This window comes from Puccinia triticina, chromosome 6A (genome assembly GCF_026914185.1).
Source record: "Puccinia triticina chromosome 6A, complete sequence".
NCBI classification, from domain to species: Eukaryota; Fungi; Basidiomycota; class Pucciniomycetes; order Pucciniales; family Pucciniaceae; genus Puccinia; species Puccinia triticina.
In genome coordinates this window covers 3,200,121-3,214,394 of record NC_070563.1, presented here as the reverse complement: position 1 = coordinate 3,214,394, position 14,274 = coordinate 3,200,121, and the positions used below count along the sequence as shown (strand labels likewise).

Here is a 14,274-nt window from a genome sequence, read left to right as displayed (position 1 = left end):
TGACCAGACATAAAGTGGAGTACACACCCCACTTGATGACCGGACATCAAGCGGGATACATGTCTCACTTGATGGCCGGTGCAGCCATTGAGTGGGATGCGCACTTGATGTCCATTGACCGGTCACCAAGTACACACCCCGCTCGATGAATGTGTTGTGACGCAGGAGGCTTGGTGACAATAATGTTCATAACTCCGTCCCTCAGCCCGGACTCAAGTCCGGGATGAGGAGGATACCGTGACTGCGGCAAGGCTCAGAGTGCATAGCCCAAAGGGGCTACAACACCCCCCCTCTCGCCGTAGACGCGGTATTGCACACAAAATAAAGAAAAAGAGCAAAACATAAAACACAAAAGTAAAGGGCAAAGAAACAAACGGTAGAATGAGGACGGATCAAAGAAAAAAAAAAAACAATCAGCCAGACATGATTCTTTCCCTCAGCCGCGAAAAACTCTCTGGCGGCATTCCCTTCGTGAAAATATTGGCTAGCTGATCTTTCTTCCCCACCCATTCAAGGGAAGTCTTGTTCTGAAACAATGCCTCATTGGTTATGTAGAAATCTTGGTCAGTGTGACGTGTCCGTTTATTGGACGTGTCATCCGTGGAAAATTTGATAGCAGACTGATTATCACAGAATAAGTGACCTACAAAATCTTTCTTGAGAACATTGTGTAGTAGGTGCCTGACCCAGAGAGTTTGCCGGGTCGCTACTCCCAGCGCCATGTACTCTGTGTGGCACGTTGATGATGCCACAGCTTGCTGCCTGCGTGACATCCACAGTACCAGACAATTGAGGAAAGTAATCAGAATACCATAGGACAAGCAAGAGAACTCTCCTCCCCATGAGGCATCTGCAAAATACTTGAGGCATTTTTGGTCAGTTGACGGAAAAAGGTATAGACGGAGATCCCTACTGCTAGCAAGGTAGTTAACCAGGTGTTTCACTCCCTTCCAATGATTCACACCTGGTTTCGCCGCAAAACGCGCCAAGTAGCTCACCGCAAAGAAAATATCCGGCCACGTCCCAACCGCCAGGTAGCTGAAGGATCCAATGATTGAAAGGTACCTGCCAGAGTCCGCCTCGACGCCATTATCATCCGTTGTGGCGTTGAAACCCGTGGGCAGCGGAGTAGCAGCCGTGGTCTTTCCATCCAGGGGCTCAAGTGGCTGGTGTCTGGAAATCAGTTCGAGTCTGCTGCCGAGCCAAGGATTGGTTATTGACAGGAGACGGTCAGCCGTGGTGTCTACCCAGCGCTCAAGAGTCATGCTGCCGGATAGGGTGAGACCCGGAGTCCCAGCGAGCTTAACAAAGCCTCCCAAACGGGGTTCCAGAAGGGACTCTCCGTAGGAGAGGCTCACACCCAAAGTCGGCCGCGTGGCCTGATCACTTTGAGAAATTCATGTAATTTTTGCAATTTTTAGACTCAAAAGCTCCTTGAATAAAACCATTCTTGTTGAAAGTGCTTCCAAATAGACAGATTTGTAGCCTTGCTTCTCAGGGCATCTTTTACTGCCTTTTTGGAGTGATTTGGCTCAAAATGAGCAGTTGCTTGCGGGTTGCATTCAGCCAATCCTTGGATTTTTCCAAGTACAGATTGACAGACCGGTAACCATTTGGATTATTGGTTCACAGACCCTCTCACGGCTTGTTGAGAGATTGATCTGGTTAAATACATAGTATCTGATTTTTGAACTGTGTTTTGAGTGCAAGACTTTGTGATACTTATGTATGTAACTAGCATCAGATCTATCCATTTGGATATCTGGCCCCAAAAGGGTCGGATTGTTTACAATGGCATTTTTTACACAAAGATTATTGGGAGGGGATGGAGATATTCTGGAATTTCAAGCTGGGCTAAGAATCTTTGGAGCCTTGCGCTTCTAATGGTGCCAAGGGCCAGATGGTTATCCAAAGGCTAATGGGGGATATAGTGGGATGAGATCACTCCCCAGCCATTTGGCTGGTAGCTCTCCCCCTCGTAAGCCGACTTTAGGTGCAAGTCCTTCACTTCGGGAGGCGGGCCCTTCGGGCCCCCCCGAGCGTAGGCGTGAGGGAGGGACTTGTGTTAAGTTTGTAGGAATACAGGCCCGGACCCCAGCCCGCAGCAACCGTCAAGGAAGCTCGCGCGGTACAGTCGACAAGACCCAGCTGCTAAGAGAGGTAAGCCCCATAAGCCCCTCTCGCAGTCCAAAGCTAAACCTAAGCTGACAAAAGTATTGCCTCGGCATTCTTGCAGCAGCGGATAAGCAAGCGAGAACCTTAACGGTCAAAGCCCAGCCAAACAGACAAACAAGATTCAAAACCTTGTACGTACCGTGGATGAAAGTCTCTTGTTCTCAAGACTAACTAGATTCCCTTTCTCTTGCAGAACGCTTGCGGAACGTCTCGGTCCCCAGACACAAGAAGAACTGCTTGCGAGGACCTTGGAAGCTACAGCTACAAGTAAGTCAGGAGCAGTTCCTATCAGACAAAGAAAAGGCAAACAGCTGACTTGAATTGAATGATATTCTTCAAGCAGCCCCAGACCCAGCGCAGTCGTTCCGCCAGAACAAGACAAAACTACTTCGCTAACACTAGCGCTTAGTAAGTCCAAGAGAGAATTGGAGAGGGCAGCCAGACTAGTAGCTGATGCTATTGATATCTCGGCAGCTTCATAGAACTATCCACAACGTGGAAACAGAGGAAATCCTCAAAACAGACCCAGCCCATTTCCTTTATATTTCTCTCATAGCAGGCGCATCTCGCTCTGCTTTCAGGTACAATACTCTCAGCTCTATTGATGTTTATTACAATAGTGAAAGTTGTTATTAGTATCTAACAAGAAATATAATTTTCAGTTTCTTGAAATCTTTTAGATTTACAGTCTTGACGCGCTCAATTTCGCTACCTCACAACGCAACTGAAAGCAGAACGAGATGGTGAACACTTGAAACGGATCACAGAGCGCTCAAAACCAACGCAACCAAAGTAATACTACTGGAGGTTCAGGCAACTCAAATGAAGGCGCAGATAGGGTCGCCGCTCCCGCCAGGAACGATGCATACAGCCCCGACAAAGATCACGTCAATGTGCCTAAGTTCAATGGCACCAACTTTCCGCTTTGGGAAAGAAAAATCAAGATGCATCTGCGACCCCGCCGACTCGAGAGCTACCTCGACGAGCCTCTGTCCGAAAACCCCACTGAAGACGAGCTCCAAGGAGCACTACGGACATGTAGTATCCTCAGCGAGGCCATCTCAAATGTGATCTTTACGAGTGTAATTAATGATGAGAACAAGCAAGACCCATGTCAGATCTGGATGGACATCAAAACCATTTACGCTTCCGATTCCCTTCTATCCGTGTTCCAAGTCTGGAACAAATGGCTTGAGATTCAGTACAACCGCGACATGAATACGTACATCATCGAGATGGAAGAGAGTTTAGCAGAGTTTAGCTCCCTAGGCCTAAAAGTTCCCGACGTTCTAATCGGATGCGGTATTGTCGGCAAAATCACGAAAAAGAGACCTATGTTGATGCAAGCACTATTTGCTGACCTCAAGGCCTTGGCGAAACCAAAAGAGATTATCGCCAAGCTGAGGGACATTGGACGACACGAGACGGCTACCAAAAGAAAGTTTGCGGAGGATCCAGAACCCATGTCTACCGCGCTAGCCACCGGTACCAGCCATAAGACGAGAAAACCAGGCACTTCCAGATCTGGCGGCTCCAAAATAAGATGCAGTGGAGGCAAACACAATCCAAGAGCCACCACTCACGTAGAGGCGGAATGCTGGAGGATTCACCCCAAGACTCGACCACCAGACAGACCGCTCAAGGAGAAAAACAACCCGCACAAGAGACAACGGACTGCTTACAACACTGAAGCCGACAAGGAGGAAGAGGAAGCTCATCACATTGAAGTTGCGCGATCCTCCCAGCCACCAATAGTAAAGCCAGCCTTTACCTACAACATCACCTCCGGAGCAACGTTGCTAGCGACTATCCTTGATTTGGGAGCAAGCAATCATATGCTCAACTCCCTGGAATACTTCTCGGACACGACTCCGGTGCACATAGGAATCCTTACAGGAAGCGGCAGATCCGAGCTGGTGGCGGTCGCTTGAGGAACGGCTCAAATCCTCCTCCCATCCGGTGAAACTCTCACTTTACCAGGAGCCCTCTACGTTCTCAACCTGACACGGAACCTGGTATCGATGATGCAATTGATGACAAGCAGAGCTGCGATTTACAAGAAGAACGGCTCCTATGAAGTCAGAATGAACGGCGGAACCCCCTTCACCGTTGACGTCTCCAATCATCTCCTGGAGATATTGGACGCCGTAGCTGGCGGCGGATCAATCACCTCACATAACACCACAACCGCCCCAGCACTATCAGACTTCCAGAAGTGGCACAATCGTCTTGGCCACACTAGTTCAGGACAAATTGCACAAGCAGTCCCACGCGCCATCAACATGGCAAAGACTCACGCCTGTGACGCTTGCATGCAAGGGAAACTTACTCAAATCCCTTGCAATGGAGCATTCAAACCTGCGGATGCGCCGATGAGCATAATTCATGCCAACTTGGTAGGACCCATCTCACCCCCGACTAACGGAGGCGCAAGGTACTTTTTGACACTAGTTGACCAGTTTACTGGCTACATCCATACCGTAATACTGAAGGAGAAAAGCATGGCAACTCAAGCAATCGAAGACTTCAGAATTTTCTTCGAAAAGCAGACCGGACATCATATGAAGAAACTCATGTCTGACGGCGGAGGCGAGTTTGTCAACGGTACGCTAAGTGATCTTCTTAAAGCTGCTGGAATACAGCATAACGTGGCACCAGCGTACACGCCGCAAAACAACGGCGTGGCGGAGAGGGCTAATCACACGATCATCGATATGACGCGCTGCCTCATGATGCAGGCCAACCTTGCTTCCGAATGGTGGGCAGAGGCCATGCAAGCAGCGGCTGCGACGACGAATTGCTTACCCTCACTAGGAAAGTCAAAAACGTCTCTGTTGGAGCTCATGTTCAAGCTCAAGCCGAATGTAGAATTTTTCAGGCCCTTCGGCTGCAAAGTATGGATCATCAAACCTAAACAGAAAAGGGACACAAAATTCTCCTCGATCTCTTGGGAAGGCATCTTACTCGGATATGAAAACAATTATTTGTCATACAGAGTGTACAGACTAGAAGACAAGACCGTGGTAACGGCAAAGCATGTACATTTCGACGAGACAACTTTTCCGGACTGTCCAGCACTGAACAAAAGCTACACGGCACTTGGAAACAATAAACTGCCTAGCTTCAATTCCAATGAACCCTTGCCCTTCGCCAAAGAAGACGTAACAACGGAGGAAGACGAGGCGACGAAGCTGGCTGAGGAGCAGGAAGAAGAAGAAAGGGACATGTCGAGAATCATGGATGAACTGCGTGAAACCAATCTCCCGCCACCACCGAACCAATCATCCTCAAAGGAAGGAGCTCAACAAGATCCACCGGGAGGGAAGCGCTACGCCTGGACTTTGGCCCCTCCCCCAAAGGAAATTTCTAGCGGAATTGATACGACTAATATCATTACTGGCAAACATTCCCAACAAGCATACATGATTGAGATAGAGGTCGACCCGAAAAACCACAGACAGGCCATGGGAAGCAAGGACAGGGAGCACTGGACGGAAGCAGAGCAGAAAGAAATTGCCAATATGCTAAAGCACGAAGTTTGGGAGATCCGAGCTTGATTACAATCCAACGAACCTATCCCCTCAACCTGGGCCTACAGAAGAAAACTTGGCCCAATGAACGAGGTCATTGAGTTCAAAGCCAGGATCTGTGCCCAGGGCTTCAGGCAAGTTCACGGCAGGAACTTCAACTCCACCTACGCTCCGACCGGAAAAGCATCTTCTCTTCGACTGCTCATCTCGTTCGCTGTCAATAACGGTCTCAAGATCCACCAGCTGGACGTTAGGAGCACCTTTTTAACCTGTCCACTGGAGGATAATGTTACACTTCTGCCACCGCAAGGGTACAATTGCCCGCCAAACTCAGTACTACAGCTAAAAAATGCTATTTACGGACTTCGCCAGGCGCCACTTGTCTGGTACAAAAGACTGGCCACCTATCTGAAATCTATCGGTTTCATGACCTCAATTTCCGACCCCTGCATATTCTGGCGACGTGAGGCGGGCGGGAAGCCGGCAACGTGGCTTTTTGCGCACATGGATGATATCGTCATCATCAGCAGCGCTCCGGAGATCTTTAAGGTTGAGATGGAGAAGGAGTTCAACATCAAATACCCGGCCCACCAGGAAAAAACAATGATAACTTGCCTACAAGTGACATGAGAAAGTACAAAGGCCCCTTTTTACTTTGTTATGTCACTTGCAGACAAGTGATGATTGTTTTTTCCTGGTGCGGGAGAGGCTGAATTTCTCCTGGGCATGAATATCGACAGATTTGAGAATGGTCTGCAAATCAACCAGACGCAGTACGTTGAGCGTAAACTAGTTGAATTCGGCTTAGACAAGGAGCACCCGGCTACCTGCCCTCTGAACCTGCGAGAGAGGCTGTCAAAAGCCACAGCTCAGGAAATTGAAGCCTTCAAGAAGTTGGATGTGAACTACCGCGGTCTTGTGGGGTCGTTGAATTACCTAAGTATCCTCACCAGACCGGACATATCGTTTGCGGTCAGCCAGCTTTTGCAGTATCTAGAGAACCCGGGTTTAAGGCAGTATCAGGCTGCAGTGCAGGTTTTTTGGTACCTCTCCGGAACCAGACATGTAGGACTCACATTCAAACGCACGGGCGACAGCAATCAGTCCAACTTGAAGGCCTTTGCCGATGTGGACTAGGGGAATTGCCTGGACACCAGGCGATCAACCACAGGCTTCGTGGTATCCGCAGGCTCACATTTGCTCAATTGGAAATCAAGCAAGCAACCCACGGTATCGCTATTGACCGCAGAAGCCAAATACAAAGCTCTTTCAGACCTCGGAAGGGACTTGGCCTGGTTCGCTTCTCTCATCAAGGAAATTGAACTGCAAAAGACCGTTGAACCCTTCGAAGTATCTGTCGACAACAAAGGCGCCATTGATCTGGCGAACAGTGAGACCTCCCAAAATAGCTTCCGCACAAAGCACATGGATATACAACTGCATTTTGTTCGGGAACTCATTCTGTTCAACCTCATCAAACTTTGCTACGTCAAGACCAACGCCAACGCAGCCGACTTCCTCACCAAAGCCCTCGGCCGATCAACCATCCGCCAATCACTCAGTCAAATTGGAGTCATCCAAATCTCAGAAGTTACTTCGAATCTGGCGACTTGAAGCATGCGAGGCTGTAGGAATACAGGCCCGGACCCCAGCCCGCAGCAACCATCAAGGAAGCTCGTGCGGTACATTCGACAAGACCCAGCTGCTAAGAGAGGTAAGCCCCATAAGCCCCTCTCGCAGTCCAAAGCTAAACCTAAGCTGACAAAAGTATTGCCTCGGCATTCTTGCAGCAGCGGATAAGCAAGCGAGAACCTTAACGGTCAAAGCCCAGCCAAACAGACAAACAAGATTCAAAACCTTGTACGTACCGTGGATGAAAGTCTCTTGTTCTCAAGACTAACTAGATTCCCTTTCTCTTGCAGAACGCTTGCGGAACGTCTCGGTCCCCAGACACAAGAAGAACTGCTTGCGAGGACCTTGGAAGCTACAGCTACAAGTAAGTCAAGGGCAGTTCCTATCAGACAAAGAAAAGGCAAACAGCTGACTTGAATTGAATGATATTCTTCAAGCAGCCCCAGACCCAGCGCAGTCGTTCCGCCAGAACAAGACAAAACTACTTCGCTAACACTAGCGCTTAGTAAGTCCAAGAGAGAATTGGAGAGGGCAGCCAGACTAGTAGCTGATGCTATTGATATCTCGGCAGGTTCATAGAACTATCCACAACGTGGAAACAGAGGAAATCCTCAAAACAGACCCAGCCCATTTCCTTTATATTTCTCTCATAGCAGGCGCATCTCGCTCTGCTTTCAGGTACAATACTCTCAGCTCTATTGATGTTTATTACAATATTGAAAGTTGTTATTAGTATCTAACAAGAAATATAATTTTCAGTTTCTTGAAATTTTTTAAAGTTCGGAGTCCCAGCCTCTGCCAAGCAATCAGCGATCACGGCGTTCGATAGGCCTCGGAACTCGCGGCGTCCGACAGGTAATTGCGAGGCGTGGCGCTTTCCAGGCGCGCCTCAACGGTTGGTAGACCGGTGAGCAAGATGAGTTCCAACCATGGTGCCGTCCATTTTAGTCACCCCAAAGGCCTTGTGAATTGCTTGAGCGGCCGGAACTGTTTGAATCCAAGTTGGAATCAATCAAATCAGTCAACAAAATCAATAAAATAATCAAGCTTCAATCAGCATTGTGTCAGAATTTGGCTTAATCTAACTCAGGTGGACGGTCAAAACAGTCTAAGGAGGGGACAGGGGTTGAAGGGCAAGGAATACTCAATATTGACTATCCCAGCGGGGCTTTTTGAGGTATTTTTCTCAGAGTCGGCACAAATGGCGGTTGTGGAGGAATCAGGAGAGGAGCTAGCCGGGGGCAGGGGAATTTGTTTGGGGAGGCTGGCGGTGTCAACCAGTAGCACAAGTAAAAACCGAGCAAGGGGAGTGAGAGATGGCACACCTGAGAGCCTCCAATGGATGTGATTGTTGGTCACCAGTCGCCAACTGTCTTACAGCCAAACTTCTCATTGCCACCATATCCCAATAGCTTGATAAGTGGGCCCGGGTAATAAAAATTTAACACCACCAGGCTGGATGCCACCCGGTCGATTGCCCGCTCTTGCCCCAAGAAAACTACTCCCGCAAACACCAGGCTGTTGCTGGGGAGACTGATTGTTGCCCAGATGCTTGTCAGACTGGAAGCATTTCTGGCAGGGATGCAATAGTAAGGGGTAGTCTGTCATCGGGATGGAGGCCTACCAGGGCCAATGGGTCAGTGCGTGAGCTGTGTGGAATTAGATTTGGTTGGAAAGGCCACGTTATACATAGCTTTTTCATGAAATCAAATTTGTATCTTTGGCTGACAACAACTGCCCAGTATGAAACCAGAGTGGGCATTTGGTGGCAGATGCAGAGGCTTGGCGTTAGCGGCAAACGGAGAATGAGTTGTGCGTTGTTAGGCTGTGGTCAGGGCTGAGCGGGTGTGTGGACAATGGTTGAAATGACCAGGTAACATTGGAAGTTTGGCAAGCGCTGTGTGGGAGCCAGTGTTCTATAAAAGAGGGGCACTCTTCAAGCTGTTAATCCCCAGGCTGTTCCCCAAGCTGTAATCCCAGCCGGGGGTCGGTCTCAACTCTCTCTGCTGTTGAACTTGCACAGTTTGAGGGTTAATTCTTGATGAACCCCCTTTGCAATTGCCTTAAATGCGGCGCGCTGGGGGTTATCTGCCCAATACTTGCAACCTCTCTGAAGAGGATGGGTATTGGATCTGGTGTTGTTGTTTGGCTGTATTGTTTTTCTTGTTATTATTTTGTAGGGGAAACCCTTGATCTTTGTTTTTGTGATTTTCTGTTTTTAATAAACTTAGATTTGGCACCCAATCACATTGTAGCTGCTACATGTGGGGGTTCTGTCGTCATTCAAGGTACAAAATCAATCTTTGAGGGCATTTGATTATTTTGGTACCAATATCATGGAAGAACTCCCACGCTGCGCTGAGATATAGTGGCAAAAACACCAAGAAACTACCAAATTAGTGATATTTGGCAACTGATCACTGCTACATTTGGGGGTTTTGTGGTCATTCAAGGTACACAATGAATCTTTGAAGACATTTGATTATTTTGGTACCAATATAATGGAAGAAATCTCACACTGTGTTGAGATATAGTGGCAGAAACACCAAGAAACTACCAAATACGTGATATTTGGCAACTGATCACATTTTAGCTGCTACATTTGGGGGTTTTGTGGTCAGTAAAGGTACAAAATGAATCCTTGGGGGCTTTAGATCATTTTGGTACCAATATCATGGAAGAACCCCCACGCTGCATTCAGATATAGTTGCAGAAACACCAAGAAACTAACCAAGTAGTGAGATTTGGCAACTGATCAGATTGTAGCTGCTGCATAATGGATGTGACCGCAAATATAATATTTAAGGATCTATATGCAGAAAAACTATCCAATGAAATTTTTTGTGGAGATATTCCTCATTAATCTGTGGTTGATAACAAGAGTAGATGAAAAAGACCCTGACAAAAATATGCTAAACCATGGTAAACTAATTTCAAAAGGCCTTGTATGCATGTAGCATATCAAGGATGATATGCAATATCTTCAGGAAATATAAGGTCACACCAAATTAACAATGCATGAAGGATGGTATTATGAGAGAGGTGAGGGGTCAATGTTTTTCCATTTTTGATAAAAGTAGATTTAGAGACTACTGATAACATCATGAATGCTACACACACCATTCTTTTCTTCCTGAAAAAAAGACATTGCAAGTTTTAGTATAAATCCAGGGTGGCTGAGGGCGTCTCAAAAATTTTGAATTGTTTTTTTTACTTGTAGAAATTCATTAATTTTAATTTTATCAGGCAAAAAAAAAGAAAAGATTCCTGTGGCTTGAAGCTGACACAGGGGGAAGTTGAGATATCATTTGTCAGCGGCGGCGATACCAAGACAACAGTCTTCTAGCTACGCCGGCTGCAGATTTAGAAGCTACTGATATAGCTGGAGGTGGATAAGCTCGGTTTCAGAATATAGAATACCGGCAGAGTAACAAAAAGAAATATATTTATGCACGGAGGGGCTTAACTCAGTGAGCTAAGGGTATTTAAGTGCCCTCTGTAAATATTCAGGGCCTGTAGTACAGGGGTGTTTAGAATGCCTGATGCAGCAGGGGCCTGGTAATCAGGTTTGGTTTGCTAAGATACCCTAGGAGAAACCTTTAGAGAAAGGATTTCTATAAGGAAGAAACCGTGGGGAAAAAACTCACTATAGGTATAAATTTTTACCTTTAACAAGTCTTGACCAAGTTTTTTCAGGAATGGAACCAAAAAGGTTCCTTAGCGCTTTGTAAAATCACGCTCTAGAAGTCTTTGAACTTCAAACAGATTTGGACAACGGATTAGTATGGTCTTTACTATTGAAGGTAGGTTTCGAGGTGAAGGTACTGGGTTTGGTGTCGGGGTGGATGAAGATGGGGATCAATATACAGCATCAGTCCTCTGTTTTTATAGAGTAATAGTTCACCTTAAACGGAGATGATCACAGTATCCCTTGTCAAAGATGAGCAGTTTTTACTTCCACCGTGTACTCTTCATGATGAGCGCTTTGTTTTACTAGGTACTGTTCATCTATGATGAGCGTTTTATTATTCTATGTCATATACGCAGTGCTACTGCGTGGACGCGTTTGATTCCATCTGTATGTTCTTGCGCATGCGCGCGCTATCACGCTGATTTCTCTTGCGCATGCGCGCGCCAATAAGCTCTTTTTCCTATTTACAGTTTATTTAAGCGCATCAGCTCACTACTGCTCTGATTGTTTATACTTAGATTTTTTATTTCTCTTTATATTGTTATTGCTAGGAAAAAAAGGGATTTTTCTATTTATTTACTTTGGTCAGCTTTTAGCTCTGATCTAGTAGCTAGCTGACATCATTGAAGAGTATTAAGGAGACATGGAACACAGACAAAGGTATCAAGAGGAATAAAAAAAAAGATCAATATAATTTGATCAATATACGCTATACTGATCAATATACAACATCACAAATTTACCCATGTTGGTAGTGCTTTGGACTAGTGTGACTTATTCCAAGAAGCCCAAGATCTACAAGGATTGGTTAAGTACTTTGGAGAACTTCCTTTCAAATTGGCCTGCGGTTTCTGAATACCTTGACACGTGGATCCTTCCAGAAGTCAAAAGGTTTGTTGTTGGTTGGGCGTGTCAGTATCCTCACCTCCAAAACTTGAACATGTCCAGAGTAGAATCTGGTTCCTCACCTCCAAAACTTGAACACATCCAGAGTAGAATATGGTCATGTGTATGTCAAGAACTTCATACATAACTCAAAAGGCGACTTGCTGGCTGTTTTCAAGGCATTATACCATGCCTTAGACTCCCAAATCAACCATGTTCATGATTCAATTGCTTGAGATACCATCAAGACCCTTGTAAAAGTTCCAAAATGCTTCTTACCCCTCCTAGGGCGAATATTGATGTTTGCAATTAAGGAGTGTCTCCCCCAATACAAGTGAATCACAAATATTGATACAACTGAAGCTTGTTCTAAAACGCTAACAATTGGTATTGGTATACCTTGTGCACACAAGATCATCAAAATATTGGAAAGTAGAGACAAATTATCCCCAGGTGATTTCCACTTCCAGTGGCATCTAAAATATAATCCTGAGATCAGTGTCAGTAAATAATTATCTTGTTATCATCAAAACAACTACGTACTGATCATATCAAATGTTTTGGGGCTGTTGTCTACAGGAAATTGAAGAGCCCAATATTGAATTAGATGAAGAGGTCAGGACTCTGATGGTAGCTCTCTCTAATGAACCACCAAACAAACTTGCAGGACTTCTTTCCCAGATCAACTCAATTGTAGTGGGAACCCATCACGCCGTTCCAATTCAAGCTCCTGAGGGCAAAATCAAAACAAAAGGAAGGCCAGTGCTCAAGAAAATGAAACGCTCAACATCTACAAAAAGAGATCCTTTGGCATTTGAATTGGTCAAAGCTAATTTGAATCCAACAAGAGGAAGAGAGACTTGGTGTCAAATGCTTCCAAACAAAAATCCAAAAGAATCAAAAAAACCGCCGGCAACAACCACAACATCAATGCAGAGAAAGATTCCAGTAGCAATAACGCCAAGAACGATTTGGAAAAGTCCAATGATAGCTATGTGGAAGAAAATTCTGACTCTCAACCATCACGTGCCAGCCTCAGCGGAAGCAATGATAACGGTGGCAGCAATGATAACAGCGGCAAAAATGATAAGCAAGAATCAGATATTGGTGACATTGAAGAAGGAATTAAGTCTGTAGAGGTAAGTTGGATGTTTGGTTTGTTACAAGTTTCTGGACAACAAACTGATTGATACATCTTTCAGCCATATGCAGCCCAGATCCCAAATCATCTTTGGAAGTTTATTACTGCAATTTTTGATCCTGCTCCGGACGGTAATTGCGGTTTTGAATGTGTTTCCAAAGCGCTTGGGTAAGACGATGATAGATGGTTTCGAGTTCGGGGCTAGTTGGTCAAAGAGATTGAAGAAAGTAAGGAAATTTACTCCAAACTACAGGGAAACAGCGACACAGTTAAGAAGATCATATCAGGAGTTACCATGAAGACCCCAAAATTCAAAGCCACTTGCGCAAAATGGCTTGACAATATGGGCCATGGCCAGGTGATTGCAAATGCTTACGCGAAACCTGTTGTCTTCCTCTCTCTGGAAAGCTGTGACACATTCCTTCCCCTACAGCTTGGACCGAACGACTCTCAAGATGCCAAACCAATTTATCTTCTTCAGACCAACAAAAACCACTAGGTTCTGGTGATTGTCAAGGGGGAGGATAAACCAATTGGCCCTCCTATTTTGGCCACCTTTCTGACCTCCGAGATGAAAGAAAAGTGACTGGATGCCAAAGATGAGGCGAGAGAAGGGCTGAAGAAGACAAGAGCACAAGATGCTCAGGGACTCAGAACAAAAGATCAGAAGTCTCCGAAGGAGCAGGTCTGTCTGATATGGGCCCGGAACTGAGTGAGTGTGTATTTTGTGAGGGAACAGAAGAAATACACTGTGACAAGGGGCCTAGAGAGGGGGCCTAGTTGGATATGGAACACTCTGGAAAGGAAAAGAACAACGACAGAAATAAGCCCTCTTCTGGGCATAAAGCCAGGCCCATCTTATAAAGGTGTTGTTTGATTTCATGCAAATTATGGAAAAAACTGAAAGTTGATAGGGAATGTGTGACTGAAATTCACATATTTATTATGAAGTTTCTCCAGCAAAACCCTCATTTGCATTTTCTGGGTACGGTTTGTACCCCACGCTCCCCCACCTGCTTTCAACAAGACTTTGACATTGAGAGTGATAACAATGATGATTATAATAAGTATATTCCAAAATATACAATTGTTCCTCACTTTGAAATGGTAGCCCAAGTGCCGGGATTGTGAGTTTACAATTAGAGATGGCAAACAGGTACTTGTTTCCGGGCACCTGGTACCCGAACCCGTGTCAGGAAACTGGGTGTAAAGTGCCTTCC

At 45.9% G+C, this 14,274-nt stretch overlaps 1 protein-coding gene across 1 annotated transcript; it reads right to left on the bottom strand.

The window, feature by feature from the left end:
- Positions 1–8,150: 8,150 nt before the first annotated feature.
- Positions 8,151–9,099, bottom strand: PtA15_6A394 (uncharacterized protein; the record flags this gene model as incomplete). The annotated part of the gene is made up of 3 exons (XM_053170094.1): positions 8,151–8,225; positions 8,850–8,957; positions 9,067–9,099. The coding sequence occupies 3 exons, from the start codon at positions 9,097–9,099 to the stop codon at positions 8,151–8,153; spliced, it is 216 nt and encodes a 71-aa protein (XP_053021320.1).
- Positions 9,100–14,274: the final 5,175 nt, after the last annotated feature.